Genomic DNA, 26,719 nt, shown 5'->3' with positions numbered 1-26,719 from the left:
AAATAGACTATTTCTCTCCTACCATCCCTTAGGGGCAAATCTATAATTGAAAAAGCTGGTGCATAAAATTTCTTTAGGAAACCTTTATGTCCATTTTGTTCTAGATCTCTTTTACTTGAACCATGCTCTTCAGGCCTTTATGCTTTCCCTGGAAGTATCTTAGTTGTTAAAGCTGGCTTTAGTTATAAATTGGTTAAAGAGGCAGGCTCAGAGGTCAAGAGCACTAGCTATTTTTTTCCAGAGGACCCAGGTTCAATTTCCAGCACCCTAGTAACAACTCACAACTGTCGGTAACTGCAGTTCTAGAGGGTCAAACATTCTTGATATCCTCTTCTGACTGCTGTGGGCACCAGGCATGCACATGGCACATAGACCTACATGCAAATAAAACACCCATACACATAAAATAAGAATGTTGAAAGTGATAAAAATTGAGTAAAATCTAGGAGACAAGACCAGTTTGATGCTGTTACCTGACTATATGGGAGCTAGGCTAGGAACCAACTTCTGTGTATTTGTTTTGTAAAGGCCCTTGGAAAAGGGCTACAGGTGTGGTGTTTGGTGTTATGTATCTAATGAAGAAAGTAAAAACAAGAGACTAAGTAGTCACTATTTTAGAAACAAGACATCTAGAACCATGTTTCCAAGACTTTCTGTTAAGGGACTGTGGAAACCTGCAGCATAAAAGCCGTTCCTGTGACAGGGATGTTCTAATGAAAGAACAGGGCCATTGGCCTCAAAGAGACTGAATTATTTGTTCATCTGTTCCTTTCTCCTCCTCCTTTTAAAGAGTAGCAGCATAAAGTATGTCCAGGAACCTGCCTTAGTCATAAACTGGGCTAGACTTTGCCTCACCTTGTCATTTTTCTTTCACTCAAATCTCTGAGCAGAAATCTATATGATATCTCCTTCTCTCATACTGCCTACAGGCTCCTTTCTACCCCCCCCTTTTTTTTTCTTTTTTGCTTGCATTTTTAATTTTGTCATTATACAGCCAACAGCATTGTACTGGCCTCTTTACGGCTACAGGAGCCCAGGCAGGCTGCCTGATGAAGGGAGACAGCATTTGGCTAGTAGGGCTGGTGTATGCTATTATTGCTGGCCATTGGGCTTCTGTCATCTACAGTTCCGTCCTGGCTCATTAAAACTGTGAGCCAAATAGCCGCAAAGGCGCCTGCTGCAGCACTGTGGGGGCCAGGAAGTTAAATGGTTCTCCTAATCCTGCATAATTTATCTCCCTGTTAGTCCCCTCATAAAATACTCTAATTCAGCCCCACCACAGAGGGCTTCGTTCTGAAATTTCCTGATTTTGTGATGACCACTGAGTGCCCAGCCTTTCCCTCTCTTTGTTATTATTAGAAACTGTTTCACCCTTGTTTACTACAAGTTTACCTTAATGCATTTCCATGCCTAGACCCCACCTCAGCAACAGGCTATCCTCCTGGTTGTACCTGATGATATAAAGCAGTTGGTGATGCAATCTTCCCTCCTCTCTTCCCCGCCTTCAGTGCCATTATTCTTCATCTCTTCTATCGTTTCCATGGTTTTTCCTCTCTCTTCTTTTCCAGGGGCCAGTGTCACTGTAATGTCCTTTTGTTTAGTCGGCCATTTTAAAGAGCCCTGAATGGAGAAGCAATGCCTGCCTTTTTTCACATCTCCATTTCTATTTCATTTCAGAGATTTACAAATGAGGACCACCTGGCAGTTCATAAACATAAGCATGAGATGACACTGAAATTTGGCCCAGCCCGAACGGACTCAGTCATCATTGCAGGTATTTGCTGCCCCCAGAGTCACATGCTTTGCTACCACCAAACAGTTAAGATTAATTCCAGGGCCCAGATGTCCTGGGAGAGCTGCACTACCCTCCTCCCATCAAGACCTCTTTGTGATCTGTATTTAATCAAGAAATAGCACTAATAGCTCCCTCGGTCCTACTGCACCTCCATTCAATTTTTAATAGTACACTTGTGTTCTGTGGCTTGTGAGGATGGTGTTTTGAGATTTTTGTCTTCACTTTGGTCAATCTGTTCTCTCCTTACTTTCTATTTATTAAGATTCTGGAAGAGCTACGGACAAAAGACACCATTGACATTTCTCCTTATCCACAGTGGAGAAGGTGAACAAAGATGGCAAAAAAAAACCAAACCAAACCAAAACAAAAAACCCTGCTTTAACCTGGCTGCTTCTCTTCCCCTGGGTGCCAGCTTTCCTCTAGCAGTCAGATTATCAGTTCAGAAATGAACTTCCCTTGTGAACCTAGACACCACTGTAGGCACATTTCCAAAACACAAGACATTTAGTCACTGGGACTTTTCCTGAACCAGTTTATGTGACCTGGAAGCTCTTACCAGTTGCAGATATTGTCTGCACTGTACTCAAGGGAGCATTCTTAGCCCTTGTTTCCAAGCCCTGCAGTAGGAGCTCTTTTGTGCAGTTTGCAGCTAGATAGATGTGCAAAGCACGGTGAGCTTTTTCTTTTGATGCAATAAGAGCTTCTAATTTAACCTATGCCAAGCAGATTAGCTTAATATTTAATCAGTAGTGTACTTACTTGATGGTTATTGCATAAATCAATAAACTAGTCAATTTATAATTTTAATTAGTTACTACTTGCAAACATATTACCTTATACATGGAAGAGGAAACAGAACCCCCTCTCCTTGTTAATACATAAGATGAAAAGGACTTGTCCTTTTACTTCTCCTACTCCTTATTAATTCAGTATGTATTGAATATCTACTGACCTACTGTGTGAGCTAGCTACCTTTTTCAGGAGCTTACAGATTTGTGATTTGTAATCTCTGGAAAAGAATATAAACAGGGACAATAGCAATGATTTGTTTTTGTTTTTGTTTGTTTTGTTTTTTCGTGACAGGGTTTCTCTATATAGCTCTGACTGTCCTGGAACTCACTCTGTAGACCAGGCTGGCCTCGAACTCAGAAATCCACCTGCCTCTGCCTCCCAAGTGCTGGGATTATAAATTGACTAGTTTATTGATTTATGCACCGTCACCAGCTGGCGATTTTTTCTTTTAAGACAGGGTCTCACTGTATAACTCTGGCTGGTCTGGATCTCAATACATAGACTAGGCCAGCCTGAAACTCATTAAGATCTACCTGCCTCTGCCTTCTGAGTGCTGGCACTAAAGACTTGCACCACCACACCCTGCTATATTTATTTTATATTATGAGGGAGGAGCGAGTATGGGAGTGTGGGTGCCTATGGAGGCCAGAGAGGGAGTCAGAACCCTGGAGCAGGAGTTGCAGTTGATTATGTGCTGCCTGCTGTGGCTGCAGGGAACCAATGAGCTGCCTGCTGTGGCTGCAGGGAACCAATGAGCTGCCTGCTGTGGCTGCAGGGAACCAACGAGCTGCCTGCTGTGATCTTTTTTTTTTTTTTTTATGTATTTTCTTCAATTACATTTCCAATGCTATCCCAAAAGTCCCCCCCCCACTCCCCTACCCACCCATTCCCATTTTTTGGCCCTGGCATTCCCCTGTACTGGGGCATATAACGTTTGCCTGACCAATGGGCCTCTCTTTCCAGTGATGGCCGACTAGGTCATCTTTTGATACATATGCAGCTAGAGTCAAGAGCTCTGGGGTACTGGTTAGTTCATAATGTTGTTCCTCCAATAGGGTTGCAGATCTCTTTAGCTCCTTGGATACTTTCTCTAGCTCTTCCATTGGGGGCCCTGTGATCCATCCAATAGTTGACTGTGAGCATCCACTTCTGTGTTTGCTAGGCCCCGGCCTAGTCTCACAAGGGACAGCTATATCACCGTCCTTGCAATAAAGGCTTGCTAGTGTATGCAATGGTGTCATCGCTTGGAGGCTAATTATGGGATGGATCCCTGGATATGGCAGTCTCTAGATAGACCATCCTTTTGTCTCAGCTCCAAACTTTGTCTCTGTAACTGCTATGATCTTGAAGAGCATAAATTATGGACTCTTAACTACTGAGTCATCCAGCCATCTATCTACCTCTTTTTGAGACTGGATCTCACTGTAGCCCAAGCTCACCTTGAATTGAGATTGTCTTTCATTTACATCCTGGAAGCTGGGATTAGAAGTGTGAGCCACTGTGTTTGACAGAGAAAATGTTCTTTACACTTCATTCAGTTTTGGAGTGCTGAAACCAATACCTTAGATTTTAACTCTCCTGTATAGAATAAGCTGGAGTGTCTATCTCCTATTAAGACACAGAATAGGTATACTGTATGTATTCCAACCCCTATTGAGCATCTTTAGTTGGCTGTAATTCAGATCTTCATTTCAGTGACTGAACATGTCTCCTCCTCTCTGTTACTCACTGGTACCAATATTCTCAGTCTTGTTGATTCATTTTTTCCTCCCAGTTCTTTCTGTTCTAGTCCTTCATGCATCAGTCAGCATCTATCACTTAACAAATACTTGAGAAAAATCAACTAATAAATAGAAAACATATGGGCAGTGCATGGTGCTTATCACTTGGAAAGTAGAGGCAAGAAAAGCTCAAGTTCAAGACCATCTGCAGCTACATAGCAAGTGGTCAGTTGGCCCTGTTACTTTGGGGTCTTCAGTGAAGCAGCACATTACAGTGAGGAGTGTATGGAAGGTCCACAATTCCCTTCAAGAAAATGCCTCTAATGACTTAAACCTTCCCTTTGGGTTCTAGCTGTTACAGGTCCCATACTACCAAGGACTTGGGACCCAGCATTTAACTCATGGGTATTTTTGATCAGCATGCAAACCACAGCGTTCCTCTTCTTCTTCCCACCATTCCCACTATGCTTGTCCTCCTCCAGTGTTGCCTCACTGGCCTCCCTAATGGTCTCATGCTACACCATCTTGTGTGCTTTTAAAAAGCTAGTCGTGCCAGGCGGTGGTGGCGCACACCTTTAGTCCCACCACTTGGGAGGCAGAGGCAGGAGGATTTCTGAGTTCGAGGCCAGCCTGGTCTACAGAGTGAGTTCCAAGGCAGCCAGGGCTACAAAGAGAAACCCTGTCTCGAAAAACCAAAACCAAACCAAAACAAAGCAAAACAAAAAACAAATTAGTCGTTACATTCTGGTCTTATGGTCACAATCTCTCACTATGCTTTCTCTCTAAGGTTAACTAGCTTTTCAGACTTTCCATAATAGAGTCTCATAGTACTTACCCAATTTTATGTGAAAGTTTTATGCATAAAATGCCAATGTTGTCATCTAAACATTGTTTTCTCCTAGTCCATGTGTGATAACCTTTCTCTGTGCTTTCACCAGCATTATTTCTCTCTCTCTCTCTTTTTTTTTTTTTTTTTTTTTGGTTTTTTGAGACAGAGTTTCTCTGTATAGCCCTGGCTGTCCTGGAACTCACTCTGTAGACCAGGCCTGCCTTTGCCTCTCAAGTGCTGGGATTAAAGGTGTGCGCTACCACTGCCCAGCTTCTCGTAGCTCTTAAAGCTCTTCTCTCTACAGTCCAACACTATTTCCCAAGGCCTGGCTCAAGCCCTGCTTGAAGGTTTTCCTAACAACCCTAGTAATTAATTAATGTGTATTTATTTTATGTTTATAGTAATTTTATTCTGCATCTCAAATAGCACTTAATTTTTACCCATTGTGGTGCTATCTACATATATTAGTTTTACTTCTTTAAAAAGCATTCTCTTGGGCTGGTGAGATGGCTCAGTGGGTAAGAGCACCCGACTGCTCTTCCGAAGGTCAGGAGTTCAAATCCCAGCAACCACATGGTGGCTCACAACCATCCGATCACGAGATCTGACTCCCTCTTCTGGAGTGTCTGAAGACAGCTACAGTGTACTTACATATAATAAATAAATAAATCTTTTAAAAAAAAAAAGCATTCTCTTATTTGTCTATAGAAATATTCATGTCTCATATTTGCTTATACCTTTATGTCTTCTCCAAATGTGCATCTAAGTTTATGGATGTAACACCAAAGCATACAGAATTATTCAGTAAACATTTAGGAATCATCAGAACCAATTAGGCTTGTTAATATATTTTCAAATTTTTTGTTCAGGAACCAGAAGCAGTTGAAAGTTAGAGGCCACCTTGAAAATGAGAAATCAGGTTTAATATAGGGGAGATTTTAAAATTAAACCAAGAAATGCACATGGGCAGCAGGGTATAGGAGAAGTCCCAAGTTCTTCTCCTGCCCTCAGTACTGCCAGCCGCCCTTTTCTTCCACTTGAGGTGTGATTTGTGTTACTGAGGATGGTACCGCTCTCCTCACTGTAAAGAGGAGTGTGGCTTTATCTCCAGCTAACCACAGTATCCAGAGAACCTTTTACAACTAGTTTAGGAAATAGTGGTAACTTTTCTAAAGAGTTTAATTCAGAAGAGGTTTTGTTTAAGTTTAAAAAAAAAAAAAATGTTTTCCATGGAAAATCCCACTGGACTATTTCCAGCTAATCATGCTAAAAGGAACAATTTCAACACTAGGTCTTTGCTTAAAATACAATTGAAACATTATTCTGTGCCTGTCAGTCAGTTTAGTTGTTTGGGATAGACGAATCCTTGAGATCATAAGCACATCAAAGAATCTAACAAACTAGAATTAGGCCCAAGAACAAGGTTCATCTCTAGAAAAGCAGCAGGGTGAGGGAGAAGCTATGACCTGAATGAAGCTCAAGTCACTTCAGAAGTTCCCTTAGTTTATGAAGAGCTCTCACCTCCTTAAGAACAAAGAAGCTGGTCTTTGTGGCGCATTGCTGTAATCCCAACACTTGAGAGGGAGTGGCAAGAAGATTGTAGATTCCAGGATCACCTGGACTTTTCTCCAAAAAAAGGAAAGAAAAGGCAGAGGCAGTGTGTTAAGAAAAAAGTTTGCACAGCCCCTGTGGGGATACTTTGACCAGCAAACCTAAACCAAATAGCCTGGTTTCTGGATTTTGTTCTGGGCCCATCGTGTCTCTGAAATAAGCGCTATTGTTTGTAGTTTCCTTTTCTAACTCATGATACTACTGTCTTGTTCCCTCGTCTCTAGTTTTCTCTAGAATGGCCTCAGAAAGGGACAGACCTTTCAGTGGCACACAGCCACCATTCCTTATTAGGTAGCTTTAGTGAGCAAACTCAGCAATCTGATCCTCAGTTTGTGCTCCGTCAGATTTTAACACCCATCTGTTTCTGTCTACTCACTATAGACCTGGCCTGGTGTGTGACTAGAAGGGAAGCATTGCTTAACTTCAGTTTTCAAATCTAGAGGTTTCATGAATGATTTGTTTTATTGGGGCTGTATTTTCATTGGGGTAAAAAATGTAAATCCAGCACTGAGAGATAGTGGATATCTGGCTAGTCACACAAACATTATCCTGTCTGCCCCTGCTGGCCTTGAGACAGTACAACACAGACACCCTGTGGTAGCTGAGAACCACAATCCATCCACTAAAACTCAAAAAAAAAGCTTTGCCCTAATACAAATTCACTATCTCCAAATAGAATAAAAATACAATCCCTGTGCACTCTCAAATTTTAATCTTATATTAAAACTAAATATATTTTTCTTTTCTTTTTATGTCTACAGATCAAACGCCTACTCCAACTAGATTCCTGAAGAACTGTGAGGAAGTGGGGCTCTTCAATGAACTAGCTAGCTCCTTTGAACATGAATTTAAGAAAGCTTCTGATGACGATGAGAAAAAGGCAAGTATGGCTGAAGAGACTTGGGGTGTCCTCATTATGCCTAGGAAGAGCTCCAGCCATATCAGTGAAGAGGTCTCACCATTTACCTGGACTAGCCTTGTGTCACTATGTAGCCCAGGCTGACCTCAAGCCCATGGTGATCCCCTTGCTTCATTACACTGAGGCCTGGGATGACAAGCATGTGCCACATCTTACCTGCCATTAGGTAGAGTTCTAGTTGGTGGACCAGCAAAGGTCTGTCTTCACCAGAACACAAATGTTCCTACCCTCCAGTAAGTCATTAGTTAATATATTTTGATTAATTTCTCTGTGGGTGTGGTATATGTATGTATCTGTGTACTCATGTATATGGAGACCAGAGATCTAAACTGAATGTCTTCCTTGTCTCTGTCCACCTTATATTTTGAGGCAAGGTCCCTCAACAAATCTAGAGCTCATTTATTCAGTTAGGCTTGCTGGCTAATGAGCTCCGGGGATCTGAGAATCTCTGATCTCACCAGACTACTGGAAACATTAGATGCTCTGCTTTTATACGGGTGCTGGGGTCTTCACTCGGATTATCAGTACTTTTCTGGCAGTTCCCTTAATAATAATCTATTTGCTTCCCTTGTGAATATGTTGAAGTTATTAAAAGAATATGATTTGGGGGATAGAGAGATGACTCCGAGGTTAAAACTGGTTGTTGCTCTTCAGTTCCTAGTACCCATGCTGGCAGCTCACAACCACTCCAGGAGTTTTGACACACACTTCTGGCCTCCTCTAGCACTAATATACACATGTTGTACATGTAAATAATAATAAAAAATTTGAAGAATATGAGTTGGGGCATTGAGGGAGGGGGTTACAGTCAATTCAAGGTCAGACTGAGCTAAATAGTAAATTCAGGTGAGTTGAGCTAGAGAGTGAGACACTGATTCAAACAACCAAACAAAAGTATGAATTGCTCAGATTTTTATTAGGTAACTTTTTTTTTTTTTTCAAATTTCCTTTGAGGGTACTCAGTGTTAGGGTGTTAACAAATGAAGGACCTGAGCCCACCACCACCCCCAATTAAGAAGCAAAGAAACAAGTTCCGCTGTTTGTTTTTGTTTTTCCGAGACAGGGTTTTCTCTGTATAGCCCTGGCTGTCCTGGAACTCACTCTGTAGACCAGGCTGGCCTCCACTGCCCTGCTAGTTCCACTGTTTATAAATTGATGGCTTGGAGAAATTTTTTTAGTTATTTACCGTTTGTTTGTTTGTTTGTTTAGAAAGGGTCTCACTGCTATGTAGCCCTGTCTAGCCTCAAACTCATAGACATCTACCTGCCTCTGCTTCCTAAGTGCTGGGATTCTAGACGCCTTTGGGTTATTTTTATTCAGTTATCCAGACAACAGATGTGTTGAATTTCCTCTCTTTTTTGTTTCAATGTGTGTGATTTTGTGTTTAAGTAGCATCCTAGTGCTGCTTGATAATACCTAGGGCAGTGGTTCCCAACCTTCTTAATTATGTGACCCTTTAATACAATTCCTTGTGTTGTGGGGACCCTCAACCATACATTTATTTTTGTTGCTACTTCATAACTGTAGTTTTGCTACTGTTATGAATCATACAGTGAAAACCTGATGTGCAGGATGTCTGATAGGCTACTCCTTCCTGTGAAAGGGTTATTTCAGCCTCCCCATCTGTATTTGCCACACTTAAGAGGCTGAGGCAGGATGGTTACCACATGTTTGTGACTCAGTCTCAAAATAAAATGAGGTTATTCTTACTACCTTACACAGGAGATCAACCTGCATGATGAAAGATGTCACTTTAGAAACATTTCAAGAAATTGAGAAAGTTTTTGCTTAGAATAAAGATTTAGTATGAATAAAGTACACTCTTGAAATACGTCAAGGGGTTTTTATGTAAAGGAGGGATTCCATGCCAGGAATCGTACACAGTTGTAATCCTAGAACTCAGTAAACTGAGGCAGAAATGTCTTAAGTTTGGCTACCTAGGCTATGTGGTAAGACTGTTTCAAGCAGCCTGGCTTGAATGCATGCCTTTAATCCCAGCACTCAGAAAGCAGAGACAGACTGATTTCTTTGATTTTTTTTTTTTTTTTTTTCGAGACAGGGTTTCTCTGTATAGCCCTGGCTGTCCTGGAACTCACTCTGTAGATCAGGGTGGCCTCGAACTCAGAAATTCGCCTGCCACGCCCTGCTGATTTCTTTGATTTTTAAGGCCAGCCTAGTCTACAGAGTAAGTTCCAGGACAATCAAGGCCACACTGTGAAATCCTTTCTAGAGAATGGGGGGAACCAATCCTGTTTGTTGATTTTATTTTTTTTGTCTTGTTTTGAGGAAGGGGAATTTAGAGCTGGCTTAGTTGGTTAAGTGCTCGCTTAGCACACACATCCCTGCAAACTGGGCATGGCTGCAATCCCACCACGCAGGAGTAGAGGCAAGGGGATCAGAACTTCAAAGTCATCCTTAGCTGTATACCAATTCAAGGATAGCCTGGGCTACATGAGACTGTCTTAAAACAAATATGTTAAGTTTAGAGAGCTGGAGAGATGGCTGAGTGGTTAAGAGCACTTGCTGCACTCCCAGAGGTCTCAGGTTCATTTCCCAGAGCTCACAACCATCTGTAACTCCACTTCCATGGGATCCAGAGCCTCTTCTAACTTCCTCAGGTTCCTGTACCCACTTGGTACATATACACATACTCAGACATGTACACATGTGAAGAAAAAAAGAAAAACAAGAAAACATTAATTTTATTCTTTGTGGCCCAAAGACAGAAGCAAAATAACTGTAGAAGATAACACAGTGTTCAGATGCATGAACATACTTAGTAAAGACACTGTAGTAGGAACTGAAATGTTGGGGCTCTTTCTCATCCTAAGATACTGTGACACTAGTTTTAACTTTTATATGTGCTAGATTCCCAGAGAATCTCAACATTTGAAAGACTAGATGTTAGTTTTGAAAATACAAAATCAAACGAAAGTGATCCCAGTGGAAGTTTCCTGCCTTTCGCAGCTTTATCTTTCCTATCTTTTAGCTCACTTGACACGTTTGGAGCCAGTTCATAGTTGGTCAGGCCTTTCTCTCCTTAGTGGGGATCCTTTGGTGTTTCTGTCTGTCTATCCAATGGTGGTCTTTTTCTTCTACCACTGCACAGATGTAGTGGACTATTTGTCTCCAGGGGTATTTAATGAACCTGAGCTTTCCTAAGCCACAGCTTTTGTAGGTGAGACCCCTTGGGAATTCTATAGGGGACTTGTTTTGTTCATAGAAGCCTCTCTTCCCATCAACATCAGAGATCTCAGAATTTAGAGCTGAATTGGCTCTGACATATTAGCAGTGTAGAAAAAGTGAGATAGAAATTAAGATCCTTTGGTGTTTCTTACCCCTGTGAGAGGGAACAGGATCATTGCTACCTTTAGTACAGTACTGAATTGGTTTGTTGTTCAGGCTTCCAGAGGGTCAGGTAGCAAGTGATGGTGCACATGCCTTCATCTAAGCACTAACATAGTGAAACTAAACTCTGTTTTCTCTTTTTTCCTAACAGGGTGCTGCTGGGCCTCTTGACATGTCTCTGCCTTCTACACCAGACATCAAAATCAAGGAAGAAGAGCCAGTGGAAGTAGACTCATCGCCCCCTGACAGTCCTGCTTCTAGCCCCTGTTCCCCACCACTGAAGGAGAAGGTAAAGTTCTCTCCCAAGAGTCACCCCAAATGTTAATTCTGATCATAAATGGTATGAGAAGGATTGATTAGGTTCAAAGGGATGGCTGTTTGTTTCTCGTCTGCCCTGCCTTTCTTTTCTCTCCTTCCTTCCTTCATTTCTTGAAAGCATCTCATCTGTGCAGCTCAGGCTGGACTTGAACTCAGCCTCCCGCCCTAGTCTCCAAATTACTGGGATTGTGGGTACATATGCCTAGTTTGAAAGGAATCTTAAATATTTAAGCATTGTATAATAATTACACATACTCAGCCATCCATCAATCTCACTTCCAACTCTAAATAGAAGAAAGATCAGTCTGTATTTGTACCAACAGAAATAAGTAAGAATTTTCATAGAAATTTTATTCATTTAAAAAAAAAAGTGTCTGGGAGCTGGAGAGATAGGTTAGTGGGTAAAAGTTCTTGCCATATAAGCATGCAAACCCAAGCTCAAATCCAGAAAACTCAGGCAAACATACTACCCATGCTCCTACTATTAGATAGCAGGTATAGATACGTAGAAAAATACCCTTGCATGCTACATACTTGGTGTTCACAGTGGCAAAACAATAGCCCCTTTCTCAAAATAAGGTATAAAGAGAAAGACCAAACCCCATGGTTGTCCTCTGACCTCCACATATGTGCTGTGGTGTGTACATGACATAACTCACATATAAACATATACAAATCACATATATACTAAGATTAAAAGAGAGAATGAAAACATTCCAAGTATCAGTCAACAAAAAAAACCTTGAATTTATTAATAAGTTGTAAGAGGCTGGTGGTGTTATCTCAGGGTAGCATTTGCCTAGTATTCACAGTGCCCTGGATTCCATCCCAGCAACAACACGTTTCTCAAGTGGAATATGATGCACATGCATTGACTGGGCTGAGGGAGAAGCTCAGTATCAGAAGATCTGTGTCTGAATTAGAGTTCTGTTGTTGTGAAGAGTCGCCATGACCACAGCAACTCTTTTTTTTTTTTTTTCAACAACCCCCAAACCAAGGTCTTTTTGTAGCCCATACTGGCTTTTTTTTTTTTAATGATTTATTTATTTATTTAATGTATATGAACGCACTGTTGCTGTCCTCAGACACACCAGAAGAGGGCATCGGATTCCCATTACAGATAGTTGTGAGCCGCCATGTGGTTGCTGGGAATTGAACTCAGGATCTCTGGAAGAACAAGCAGTTAGTGCTCTTAACCTCTGAGCCATCTCTCCAGCCCCACAGCAACTATTATAAAAGAAAACATTAAATTGGGAGTTCTACATCTTGATCCCACAGGCAGCAGAAGGGGACTGTCTTCCATAGGCAGCCAGGAGGAGGCTCTGTTCCACCCTGGGCAGAGCTTAGACCTCAAAGCTCACCTACACAGTGATGCTTCCTCCAACAAGGCCACATGTACACTAATAATGCCCTTCCTCCTAATTGTGCCACTCCCTATGGCCAAGCATTGAAACACATGAATCTATGGTTCCAAACCTATTCAAACCACTACAACCTACCTGTCCTGTGTAAGACTGTGGGCTCAACCCTGAGTACCACAAAAAGAGAAAGGGAAAGAAAGAGGGAGAGGATAGAACATTGTCTTGCTTGGTTTCAAATTTGACTTGTTAAGTTCTCAAAGCTACCTTCTTCATAATCATTAGCCATCTCCCTCCCTCCCTCCCTTTCTCCCCTTTCTGTAGGCAGTTAAGTTCTGGAGAGTGTCTAGAGATGTTTTCAAGACCTGTGTGGCTACCAACCACCTGAGATCCTAACTAGTTAACAGTGAGAAGCATGAGTTTTATTTCAATCTGATAGCTGTTTAAGCTTCTGTCAACCTTGTCTAATGAAGTCTATTGGAAACACTGGATTGTGTTTCCAATAAAAAAGTATACCTTCCTTTTTCACAATTGAAGATCATAGGGCACTTCATCAAGCGTAGAAAAGCCATAGAATTCACATGATACTATACTATTATATGGTATAGTGTAGCTCCAAAGATTTCAAATGATTTTCCAGTTGTCATCTCATTGGTATAGCCATCATCTCTGAAATGTTCTTAAATCATCATTCCTGCTGAACGGATGAGGTATGGGTATATGATTGTGATGGAATTGGGTCACAATTATTTGTAATACTCTTTCAATAAAATCATTGTATTTCCATATACACAGTTCTTAAAACATTCTGTGGTTTACTGTCTCCTCTTCCTAGGAAGTTACCACAAAACCGGTTGTGATCTCTACCCCTACACCTACCATTGTACGTCCTGGCTCCCTGCCTCTCCACTTAGGTTATGATCCACTTCATCCAACTCTTCCTTCCCCAACCTCTGTCATCACACAGGCTCCACCATCCAACAGGCAAATAGGGTAAGTACAGAGAGTAGAAGAAACAGTAAAATCATAATTTTCCTTTTTTTTAAGATTTATTTTTATTATCTTTTAAAGTTATGTATAGGTGTGGCTTCCTGTGAGTGTGTGCACATAAGTACAGGTGCCTTCAGAGGCCAGAGGCACTGTCAGATGCCTAGGAGCTGGGCTTGTGAGCTGCCCAAAGTGGGTGCCATAAACTGAACTGACCTTCTACAGTATAAGGAGAGCTGTCTGTTCAGCCATTCTGAATCTTTCTACAGTTTGAAATTGTTTGATAAAAATGGAAACTTTTGATGTTCTCAGATTTGTTGTTTTGAGACATGATCTTTCTAAGACTCCAAGGCTTGTGTCTTAGTCAGGGTTTCTATTCCTGCACAAACATCATGACCAAGAAGCAAGTTGGGGAGGAAAGGGTTTATTCAGCTTACACTTCCATACTGCTGTTCATCACCAAGGAAGTCAGGACTGGAACTCAAGCAGGTCAGAAAGCAGGAGTTGATACAGAAGCCATGGAGGGATGTTACTTACTGGCTTGCTTCCCCTGGCTTGCTCAGCCTGCTCTCTTATAGAACCCAAGACTGCCATCCCAGAGATGGTGCCACCCACAAGGGGCCTTTCCCCTTGATCACTAATTGAGAAAATGCCCCACAGCTGGATCTCATGGAGGTACTTCCCCAACTGAAGCTCCTTTCTCTGTGATAACACCAGCTGTGTCAAGTTGACACATAAAAACCAGCCAGTACAATTGACCCCTTGTCAACTTGACACACAAACACATCACTAGTAAGCCTCAACCCTTAGTTCTTATTCATCCCCAAGATCTAAACAACTTTAAAAGTCCCACAATCCTTTTAAAATATCCAATATCGGGCTGGTGAGATGGCTCAGGAGGTAAGAGCACCCGACTGCTCTTCCAAAGGTCTGAAGTTCAAATCCCAGCAACCACATGGTGGCTCACAACCACCTGTAACAGAGATCTGATGCCCTCTTCTGGTGCGGCTGAAGACAGCTACAGTGTACTTACATATAATAAATAAATAAATCTTAAAAAAAAAATATCCAATATCTTTTAAAATCCAAAGACTTTTTACAATTAAAAGTCTCTTAACTGTGGGATCCACTAAAATATTTTCTTCCTTCAAGAGGGAAAAATGACAGGGCAGTCACAATCAAAAGCAAAAATTAAACTCCAACTGTCCAGTGTCTGGGATCCAACTCATGATCTTCTGGGCTCCTCCAAGGGCTTGGGTCACTTCTCCAGCCATGCCCTTTGTAGCACACACCTTGTCTTTTAGGCTCCAGCTGCCTGTACTCCACTGCTGCTGCTGCTGTTGTTCTTGGTGGTCATCTCATGGTACTGGCATCTCCAAAACGCTGCTGTCTTCCACTGTAACTAGGCTTCACCAAAAGCCTCTCATAGGCTCTCTTCATGGTGCCAAGCCTCAACTCCTTTGCATGACCCCTTCAGTCCTGGGCCATCTATTGCAACTGAGGCTGCACCTTCACCAATGGCCTTCCATGGCCTCTCACAGTGCCGAACCTCAGCTGCTCTGCGTGACACCTTTATGCCTTCAAAACCAGTACCACCTGGGTAACTCTTACACATTACCAAGTCCAGCCACAGCACAAGGTACAACCTTGGCTATCTCTGGAACACAGCCTCTGTGCTCTCAGAAAACACTTCCCAGAAGATGTCACCTCAGTGATGATGGTCTCTTCTTAATCACCGCTAATTTCTTAGCTCCAGCTAACCAGCATCAATAGTCCCAGTAATGCAAAGTTTTTGCTTTAGTAGTTCTGGTATCTTGTTAATCACAGCTGATTCTTCAGCCCCAGCTAACCAGAACCACAGAATCTTCACAATCAAACTAGCAACGGCCCTGAAAAAAAGTCTTTAATCTTCCCTCTGAAATTTCACAAGCCAGGCCTTCATCTTCTGCACTGTTCTCAACATTATCTTCCAAGCTCCTACACAACTTTGACAGAACTCTTAACACCGAATGGATCTTCTGGCCCAAAGTTCTAAAGTCCTTCCACAGTCCTCCCCAAAACATGGTCAGGCTGTCACAGGAATACCCCACTATGCTGGTACCAATTTGTCTTAGTCAGGGTTTCTATTCCTGCACAAACATCATGACCAAGAAGCAAGTTGGGGAGGAAAGGGTTTATTCAGCTTACACTTCCATACTGCTGTTCATCACTGAAGGAAGTCAGGACTGGAATTCAAGCAGGTCAGAAAGCAGGAGCTGATACAGAGGCCATGGAGAGATGTTACTTACTGGCTTGCTTCCCCTGGCTTGCTCAGCCTGCTCGCTCTCTCTCTCTTTTTTTTGAGGCAGAGTTTCTCTGTATAGCCCTGGCTGTCCTGGGACTCACTTTATAGACCAGGCTGGACTCGAACTCAGAAATCCGCCTGCCTCTGCCTCCCGAGTGCTGGTATTAAAGGCGTGCACCACCAAGCCCAGCTCAGCCTGCTCTCTTATAGAACCCAAGACTGCCAGCCCAGAGATGGTCCCACCCACAAGGATACTAATTTCCCCCTTGATCACTAATTGAGAAAATGCCCCACAGCTGGATCTCATGGAGGTACTTCCCCAACTGAAGCTCCTTTCTCTGTGATAACACCAGCCTGTGTCAAGTTGACACACAAAACCAGCCAGTACAGCTGGCCTCAAGTTCTCATCATCCTGCTTTTTATTATTATTATTATTATTTTTAGTTTTGGTTTTTCCAGACAGGGTTTCTCTGTGTAGTCCTGGCTGTCCTGGAACTGGGGTGCGCCACCACTGCCCAACCATCATCCTGCTTTTGCTTCCTGAGTTCTGGGATTGATAATGAAGCTGGCTCCGGGAATTTATTCTTACGTACCTAAGAAAATGAGTTGTTGAAATTATTTCCTAAAATAAAACATTTTATTTGTGGTAGAGATGTTTAATCATCCCAAATTCCTAATAGAGTTAACTCATAGCCATTGAATTCAATTAATTTGAAAGGTATAAAGGTATTTCTAGACTGTGGGGCTTGATGTGTAGCTCAGTAGAGCACTTTCCTGGCAGGTCCAAGGTTCTATTAATCCCTAGCACCAGAAAAACACCAAGGCTTTGTAGGCTAAGGCAAGTAGACTAGGGCTTGCCTGATGTGTCTAAAGCATTTTTGTTTAATCCCTAGAAAACAGACTCATTTCTCACCATCTGTTTTTCCATGTTCAAGAGAATGTCAAGGTTTTATAGTGCTACTCTATACCGTCCCCAATGAGAAGACTGTAAAAAACATTCTCTGATTGTACAAGGAAGGCCAATAGGCAAAGGGTCAAGGCTGTGATATTTAGGGGCTGGAGAGATGACTCAGTGGTTAAGAACACAGAGGTCCTGAGTTCAATTCCCACAACCACATGGTGGCTCTAACCATCTGTAATGGGATATGATGCCCTCTTCTGGTGTGTCTGAAGACAATGTTTTTGTATATATTCATATATAAAATAAATAAATCCTTTAAAAAATATATTGTGATATTTCATTTCTCCTGCAGATCTCCTACTGGCTCCCTCCCTCTCGTCATGCATCTTGCTAATGGACAGACCATGCCTATGTTGCCAGGGCCTCCAGTACAGATGCCTTCTGTTATTTCGGTGAGCTTTGTAGTTGAGCAGCCAAACCTACCAGCACACCGATTCCTCCTTTCCACCTGAATGATCATAACCCCAAGACCCCAGGGATATGTGGGCCTGGACTGTATTAGTTGTGTGTGGCAATGTGCCCAAACTCTTCACTAACCTCTGCCAGTGCAACACTGTGAAGCACTAGACAAAGCTTCATCTGGACAGTTGGCTCCTAGTCAAGGAGTTGATCTTGCCAACCTGCTGACTGGTTGACTTCACTCACCCCATAGCTTCTCCTGCACTGCTTACCCCTTTCCTGAAGATACACTCTCAGTCTTTCCCACAGAAAAGGACTGCAGAATGAGGTTCCTTACTCTGTGGTACTCCTTAGGAAAGATGATTTCCCAGGCTATCCCTGCTTGTCTTGTGAGCAGGTTACACAGAACAGACCCTGACATACCAATCTCAAAAACACTTGATTTGGGGAAAACAAATGCTACCATATCTCCTGGTTTTGATCCTTCTCTTGATTTAGCTGGCCAGACCTGTGTCCATGGTGCCCAACATTCCTGGTATACCTGGCCCACCGGTTAACAACAGTGGCTCCATTTCTCCCTCTGGCCACCCTATGCCGTCAGAAGCCAAAATGGTGAGTATACCCTAGTCTGGAGTACTTCTAATTGTTGGCCTTCTAGAAGAAGTAATAACAGTCTAGATTTTTCAAGTGAACCAAGCAAAGGAACCTTCTGAGGTTTGCATAGCTAAAGATATTCTGCTGTGGGGTTGGAAAAGACCCTGATTTCTAAGTCTCCTGTCCCCACCCTTACAGCCTGGCACAGGCCATGGCACAGGAAGAAGCAGCACAGATTGTTTGGAATGGAACACTTGCTATTTCAGTTCCAGGACAACAGATGGAGGGGGTGAGTGGGCAGGGGAGCTGGCCAAGTGGTGAATAGCTGCGTAACTAGCATCTGGCCAGGTTCCAGGAGAGAGCTTTCATGTGGGACCTATTGCTTCCACAAGCCCCAGTCCCCAGCTGTGCCCAGGATAATAGTCAGGGAACAAGAGTAGGCATTTCAGGGATCCAGGTGGGCACTTTTCTCTTCCTGTCATTTTCTTTTAGTTCCCTGTTAAGAAAAACTTGGGGCAAGAATTTTAATTATAAGATCAGTAATACAATCAGTTCATCCTTCCTATCCTTGACAGAACCTCACTCTTGCCTTCTTAAATAATCTTTCCACATAGAGACTAAAAGCCACGCTGACCCATCAAGTTTCTTCAATCAATGGAGGTTGTGGAATGGTGGTGGGTACTGCAAGCACCATGGTGACTGCCCGTCCAGAGCAAAACCAGATCCTCATCCAGCACCCAGATGCCCCATCCCCTGCCCAGCCACAGGTCAGTTGTGCCCTTGGACGAGCACTGCAGGTGTGCTGCCCCTACTCTTTATGTTATATCTGTTTTTCAAGAATCATGAGATGGGAAAAGAATAAATTTAGCTTTTGGGGTAACCAGCTATTTGGTAGATTGACTACAGCAAAACAAACTATTCATTATCTACCTTCATGTTAGGCATAAATGCAAACAGCTTGAATTATGCAGAGCTTTTGCAGAAGAGGCCTCTGTATCTCCTGCTTATCTGTTAAGTCATAACAAAAAAGTTATCACGGGGCTGATGAGATGGCTCAGTGGTTAAGAGTGCCGACTGCTCTTCCAAAGGTCCTGAGTTCAAATCCCAGCAACCACATGGTGTCTCACAGCCATCTGTAATGAAATCTGATGCCCTCTTCTGGAGTGTCTGAAGACAGTTACAGTGTACTTACATATAATAAATAAATAAATTTAAAAAAAAAACAATCTTTAAAAAAAAAAGTTATCAGTCACCGGATTAGAGTTTATGGCATAAGACTCATAAGAATATATTAGGGGCTAGAGAAATGACTTAGCAGTTCAGATCTGCTCTTCAGATTTGAATTGAACTGCAGAGGTCCTGAGTTCAATTTCACAGCAACCACATGGTGGCTCATAACCATCAATAATGTAGTCTGATGCTCTCTTCTGGTACTCATACATAAATAAATAAATCTTAGGGAAAAAAAGAATATATTGATACTGGGACTGGAGAGATGGCTCAGCAGTTAAGAGCACTGGCTGTTCGTCCAAAGGACCTGAGTTCAGTTCCCAGCATGGCAGCTCACTACTGTCTATAACTGTAGTCCCATGGGATCCCATAACTTATTTTTTTGTTTGTTTGTTTGTTTCTCATTATGGATGGTTGTGAGCCACCATGTGGTTGCTGGGATTTAGACTCATGACCTCTGGAAAAGCAGTCAGTGCTCTTAACCGCTGGCCATCTCACCAGCCCCCATAACTTCTTCTGATGTACATGTAGACAAAACACCCATATACATACATAATTAAATCTTTTTAAAAAAGAATATATTAATACAATATATTGTTATAGTAGTAAAATAGATGGTTCATTAAAAACTAAGAAAACACATACAAAAAAGAACTTTCATTACCAATCCTCTAGTCCCTTTTCATCACAGAGAAATTAAAATAAAAAAAAAATTTTTTTTAAGCCAGAGGAGGACCCAGTTAGTTGCCTAATCTCTTCTCAACAAGGTCTCCATTTTAATACAATTCTTTAGGAACTGAATAGCTCCGGTTCTTGTAATTGTCTCTACTGGACAGGTGACAGCGACCTGAGATTGGTGTCTAGAATTACATTCATTGCCTCGTCTCTGTTTTACTGATGTCACCACCTGCTTCATCAGCTACCACCACATGTCCAGGCATTTCATGGCCATATGCTGCCATAAACCTTGGCCAACAACATGAGCTTTCATTTGTGTGTCTTCTTAGAAGCTGGGGCTTCCCACCATTCTGAGCTGCTCATTCCCCAAAGCCAGCAGCAGTTCTGGACACAGTAGAGCTCTGCCTGAGCTGGGTGGTCTTCCTCTTGGAGAAAGGCTGCAGCGCCCTTGTCAATCACTGCTGAGTTCTTGCTTTCTTTTTTTCTTAGCTTTTCTCATTTGTATTTAGTTTGGAATATTTTAAGGGAGAGATCTCAAACTCATGACCCTCCTGCCTCAGCCTCTTGACAGCTGAGGTTAAGGGCATGTGCCACACTCAGCTGCATTCCTTGAAGAAAGGCTCTTTATACTAGGATCCAAGCAGGGTAGATCTTTAGTTCATTATATGACTTAGAAATTCCCTAATTTATTTCTTTCAAGTGATACTACTAGTCTAAATAAATAAGTAAAATTATGTCTTAGTCACTGGTACTACTGGAGTACAAAGTTCAGTATTGCCTAAAGTAGATTTCCTTTTGTTGGCTTTTGAGATGGGGGTCTCACTATGTAGCTCTAGTTGTCCTAAAACTCACTATGTAGACCAGGCAGGCCTCAAAGTCACATAGATCTGCCTGCCTCTGCCTCTTAAGTGCTGGTATTAAAGGTAAGCACCAGCCAGGCAGTGGTGGTGCACGCCTTTAATCCCAGCACTTGTGGGGGCAGAGGCAGGCGATTTCTGAGTTTGAGGTCAGCCTGGTGTACAGAGTTCCAGGACAGCTAGGGCTACACAGAGAAACCCTGTCTCAAAAAAACCAAAATAATAATGATAATAATAATAATAATAATAATAATAATAATAATAATGATGATGATGTAGGGGCCAGAAAGATGGATTAGTGAGTGGAGATGCTTACCACCAAGCCTGATAACCTGAGTTCCATCTTCCAAATCATATAAAGATGGAAGGAGAGAACTGACTCTACAAACTTGTGCTCTGACCTCTAAACACACCATGGCATACGTATGTACATGTACATATGATGATGATGATAATAATAATAATATAATTTTTTAATTTAAAAAAGAATTACTTTTGGCATTGTTTTATATTCATTTTGTCCCCAGGAACAAGTTGACCTTTCTGCATTTGGTTGACTTTAGCTGCTATCATGAAGTTGACATGCCTTCTCTGTGTATGTGCCAAATAATAGAATGGAAAAATAATTCAAGGTGCTTTAGTGCAAAAAGTTTCAAATGGAGCCTAAAAAAAAAAAAAAAAAAAAAACAAAGACAAAAGGGAGTGATAGTGCACACTTTTGATCTCAGTACTCAGAGGCAGATGGATCTCAATGAGTTCAAGGTCAGCCTCGTCAATAGAGCAAGTTCCAGGACACCCAGGGCTCTATTACACAGAGAAATCCCATTTCAAAAAACCAAGAAAGAAAGAAGGAAGGAAGGAAGGAAGGTAGATGGATGGATGGATGGATGGATGGATGGATGGATGGATGCTAAAGCAGGAGGATTACTTCAAGTGTAAGTCAAGCCAGGGCTACATAGCAAGACTGTTTCAAAGAATAAATAATGTGTAAACCTGCAAATCCCTGTGTGTGGTAGATTGAGGCAGGAGGACTAGGCATTAAAGGCCAGCCTGTGTGACATAGCAAGACACAGTCTTTAAACAAGCACACACTATGCTCTATCGTGTTTGTAAATAAAGTCTTTTTTCTCTATTTGCAAACAACAAAGGTAGAGAGGCTTTGTTGAGGTGGTTAACTACTGATTGTAAATAAAAAGAATAAAACCAGGTGTGGTCCACACCTAGGATCCCAGCACCTGGGAAGTGGATACAAGGGGTCGGGTGTTCAAGGTCATCCTCAACTATGTATGGAGTTTGAAGCCATCCCAGTCTATGTGAGACCTTATCTCAAACAAAACAGGAGGCAGACAATGAGACTGAATAAATGGATAGGCATGGTGGTGCACACATAATTTAATCCTAACCCTGGGGAGGCAGAGTCAAGTGGATCTCTGTGAGGACTAGCCTGGTCTACATAGAAAGTTCCAGGACAGCCAGAGCTATATAGAAACCGTGTCTTAGAGACAGACTTGGGGGGTGGGGGAATAGATGTTAGCCTTGCTGAGTGTGCAGAAAATTCTGGATTTAATAGATACTCATATCCCTGCATAATAGTTCATGTCTCACTGATAGTTAAATGAATAAAGGCATTTTTCCTTTTCTGAAACCTGATATAATATGTGATTGTTTATATATGGTGCTTGTCCAAATTTTTGATTCTCAAGCATTTTATTATTTCTGTCTCCTTAATAGTATTGGGTTTCAGACCTGAGAGAAGGGACTGAGGTGCCTACTTTAATACCAGAGCAGACCTGGCCTCCAGGTTCTTTCAGCATTCCTCAATCCCTACTGTCCCCAACCCTGAACTTTCTGGTCCAGTGGCTGAGCTGCCCTTTTCCCAGAGGCTCTTTGTATGTAACCCAAATGCCCCCTTACCACCACCCCCTTCTTTCTCTCTCTCTCACCAGTCCCTCCCCCAGCTCCCCATGGTGATTTCCCTGGCCTCATTCTTTGGGATGAGTGAACTCTGCCACCTGAGAGTGGTTTCCCAATATCTGCTTTCATACTTTAATCTAGCTTGAATTGGTTCATTTGGCTGGTGGAGAAATAAAATCACATAACTCCCCTGTCACTCTCCCTAATTCTGATGTCCTTGCCTACAAGACTCCATACTGTAAAGAAACAAAAAGCACTAGGTGTAACATTGCACAGCTGTAACTCCCATGATCAGGAGTTTGAGATACAAATTTTAAAGGGACTTCCAGGCTAACCTGGGCTCCATAGTGGGGTTTGGATTAAATTGGACTACAGAAATAAGATCCTGTGTCAGGAGGCTGGAGAAATGGCTCAGCAGTCAAGAGCCACTTATGCTCTTGCAGAGGACTTTAGTTCAGTTCCCAGCACCTACATGGTGGTTCATAACCATCATGTTCCAGTGGATTTGACACTGTATCAAAGAAGGAAAGAAGGGAGAGGAAGGGAAGGAAAGAGACCAAGTAGTTGGGCCTTATGGCACAGGCCTGCAATCCGAGCTGCTTAGGATAAGACAGGAAGAGCAGCAATCTCAAAAGTTCCAGCAATTGGGGGGAATAGAGCCAGGAAGAACAGGAATTCAAGGTTGATCCGGGCTCCATAGTGAGTGGAGGCCAGCATGGACTGTGTAAGGCCATGTGTCAACCAACAAAAAGATTGTTAAAAAAAAAAAAAAAAATGTAGCTCAAACCAAGGTTCAGTCCCCCCCCCTCAAAAAAACAAAACAAAAAAACTTATGTAGACCTAGTTTGATTTCTGTGTCTCAGAAATAATCAGTTTCCAACAGAAGTATATCTTATCTGCATATGGTACTGGAAGGATTGGAAAGAGACGGGAAGGCAGAATAAGAAGCTAACAGACATAGTGATAGGACTTGGTATTATTCCAGATCTTTACCAGACCTTACTAATCTTCCTAGCTCAGGTTTGATTTCAAGAAAAAAAAAATGGTATTCCCATCAAGTACTTCTCTGTTCTGCCAAATGACAAAGTTCAAAGTTTGTGCCTGTGAATCCCAGCACTCTGGATGCCTATGCAGAAGGACCAAAATTCAGGGTCTGCCTGGACTATATAACAAAACTGTTCAAAGTCAAAAGAAAAAGGGGAAAAAGTATTGTCTTAGGGTTTTACTGCTGTGAACAGATACCATGACCAAGGCAAGTCTTATAAAGCACAACATTTAATTGGGCCGCTTACAGGTTCAGAGGTTCAGTCCATTGTCATCAAGGTGGGAGCAGGGCAGCATCTTGGCAGGCATAGTGCAGGAGGAGCTGAGAGTTGTACATCTTCATCTGAAGGCTGCTAGTGGGAGACTGGCTTCCAGGCAGCTAGATGAGGGTCTTAAAGCCCACACCCACAGTGACACACCTACTCCAACAGGGCCACACCTTCTAAAAGTGCCTCTCCCAGGGAAGAGCATATACAAACCATCACAAGTATTCTTCTTTACTGGGCAACAGGTCTCTCCAGCTCAGCCCACCCCTAGCACTGGGGGACGGCGACGGCGTACAGTGGATGAAGATCCAGATGAGCGGCGGCAGCGGTTTTTAGAGCGAAACAGAGCTGCAGCCTCTCGATGCCGGCAAAAGCGGAAACTGTGGGTGTCCTCCCTGGAAAAGAAGGCAGAAGAACTTACTTCTCAGAACATTCAGCTGAGTGTGAGTGGTACTGGGTGACTGTTGTGATTGTGGAGTCTGGCAAGAGGCTGAACCTGAACAGTGCAGCTGCAGAGCAGAGAACAGGCATTCTGTACTTAGGTTAGATCCAGAAGTATGACCAGAAGTGTAAAGAGTCCCATAATAGTCAGAATTGAAACCTTTCCCTTAGCAATTGAGAAGGGGACTGTCTCCTTCCAGATTTGCCACTAGCACAAGACCCATTTGGAATTTGAGGTTATAAACTCAGAGTGCTCACCAGTTGGAAGTCTACAGAAAAGGCAAGAATATACCCATCTGGATGAAGGAAATCAGGTTAAGCACCCTGGGGTATGCTCTCTCAAATCATCGACAGAACCTGACTGAATTAGAGAACACCTAATGAAAAATGTGTTTACTCAGGCTGGAGAGAGAGCTCAGTGGTTAAGAGTACCAAATGTGCCAGACGGTGGTGGCGCACGCCTTTAATCCCAGCACTTGGGAGGCAGAGGCTTTCGGATTTCTGAGTTCAAGGCCAGCCTGGTCTACAAAGTGAGTTCCAGGACAACCAGGGCTATGGAAAAACCCTGTCTCAAAAAAAAAGTATATTCTATGGATCAGTAGGTAAAGTCACCTGCCATCAAGCCTGACAACCTGCATTCTACTCTTGGGATCCACATGGTGGAAGGAGAGAACTTGTCCTTTGACCTCTACACATGCACAGTGTGGCATGCATGTGCCCACCCACAAACATATACACATAAGATATAATATGCACATAATATATAAAGTACATTTTTTTTTAAAGATTTATTTATTTATTATATGTAAGTACACTGTAGCTGTCTTCAGACACTCCAGAAGAGGGAGTCAGATCTTGTTACGGATGGTTGTGAGCCACCATGTGGTTGCTGGGATTTGAACTCTGGACCTTCGGAAGAGCAGTCGGGTGCTCTAACCCACTGAGCCATCTCACCAGCCCCTATAAAGTACATTTTAAAAGGGGTCAGCCCTGATGGCTCAGTGGCAAAATGCTTACCACCAAGCTTGATAACCTGAATTTAATTTTTCAGATCCCACAACTTGTTTTTTGATTTATACACACACACACACACACACACACACACACACACACACACACACACACAGACTGTGATGTGCACATATGAACACACACAAAATAAATTTGGTTTTTTTTATTTATTCTTGACAATTTCATACCTGTATATAGTATATCTTGTTTACATTCATGGCAACTCCACTTTTCTAATTATTAAAACATTTCATTACAAAGATACTAGATGAATAAATTTCTTTTTTTTTTTTTTAAGTTTATGTTTCCTTCATAGTCTTCTTTTATCTCAAACACACATATATAGGGTAAAATCAAAGTTCCTTAATTTACCTTCCCAGCAACAGTCCCAATATCTTCCTTGTAGATAAATGGGGTATAAACAGCCAGACTTTCATATTTCTGAAGAGTTTTTATTTCTTTTTGTGGTAGAATTGGAGGGATTGTGAGTTGGTTTAAACATGAATGATTTAACAGTATCTCATGGAGACCTAGTGAAGGAGATGAAGGATCTTCCTTGTTCTTTTAAGCTGCTGTATATTTCTATGTTCTGAGTGTGTTAGGTTCTATGGATCAGTGGACACTAACACTGTTAAATTGTTCATTGGAACAGTAGTGCTCCAGTAGACATTGCATGCACTTAATTAAATGATTCTATTAAAAAGATTTCTTACATATAATAAATAAATAAATCTTTAAAAAATAAAATAAAAAGATTTCTGAGCCAAGCTTGGTGATTTATTCCTATAATCGCAACACTTGGGAGGCAGAGGCAGGTGGCTGGCTCTCTGTGAGTTCCAAGCCATCCTGGTCTACAAGTGGAACTCCAAGCCAGCCAGGATTACAAAGTGAGACATTGTCAAAAGAAACAAACAACAAAACCAGATTTCTAAAGGCACACTTTCTTCTTGGTCAAAAAAGCTTACATTATTATTTAAGGTTAATCATATTTATCCCAGGTAACAGTCATTTCTCTTTTCTTGTTATGAGTCCTTACTTTTCATTGTAGGCAGTTTCTGCCATTGACTTCATGACTTACCAAATCATGTCTCAATTTGGGGAGGAAAATCTAGACAGCATTCTGTTCCTGCTCAACATTAGAATAATTCTAATGTTAATGTTACAATAAATGGTTTGTTATAGATAGCAAAAAAAATAAGTTCATATAGATGTTTGTTGTAGTGTTTTGATATAACCAACAGTCATTAGCAGTCCAAGAATAAAAGATGAGTTTTGATTTTTGGTTTTTCAGGACAAGGGTTTCTCTGTGTAACAGCCCTAGCTGTCCTGGAACTCAATTTATGGACCAGTTAGAATTAAAGG

The 26,719-nt window shown here is 42.0% G+C and overlaps 1 protein-coding gene across 3 annotated transcripts in view; it reads left to right on the top strand.

The window, feature by feature from the left end:
* The window catches only part of Atf7 (activating transcription factor 7), a 99,519-nt gene that overhangs the window by 60,377 nt on the left and 12,423 nt on the right, over positions 1–26,719 (top strand). For all 3 annotated transcript variants that reach the window (NM_001310070.1, NM_001310067.1, NM_001310066.1), the window contains exons 3-10: positions 1,678–1,774; positions 7,510–7,628; positions 11,167–11,304; positions 13,527–13,684; positions 17,216–17,315; positions 17,821–17,934; positions 18,531–18,683; positions 24,151–24,348. In NM_001310070.1, coding sequence (NP_001296999.1) covers positions 1,678–1,774; positions 7,510–7,628; positions 11,167–11,304; positions 13,527–13,684; positions 17,216–17,315; positions 17,821–17,934; positions 18,531–18,683; positions 24,151–24,348 — 1,077 coding nt within the window. The remainder of the gene's footprint in view (positions 1–1,677; positions 1,775–7,509; positions 7,629–11,166; positions 11,305–13,526; positions 13,685–17,215; positions 17,316–17,820; positions 17,935–18,530; positions 18,684–24,150; positions 24,349–26,719) is intronic.

Source organism: Mus musculus, chromosome 15 (assembly GCF_000001635.26).
Source record: "Mus musculus strain C57BL/6J chromosome 15, GRCm38.p6 C57BL/6J".
Lineage (NCBI taxonomy): Eukaryota > Metazoa > Chordata > Mammalia > Rodentia > Muridae > Mus > Mus musculus.
The sequence above is the reverse complement of the archived record's forward strand: the minus strand, read 5'-3'. Positions and strand labels throughout refer to the sequence as shown.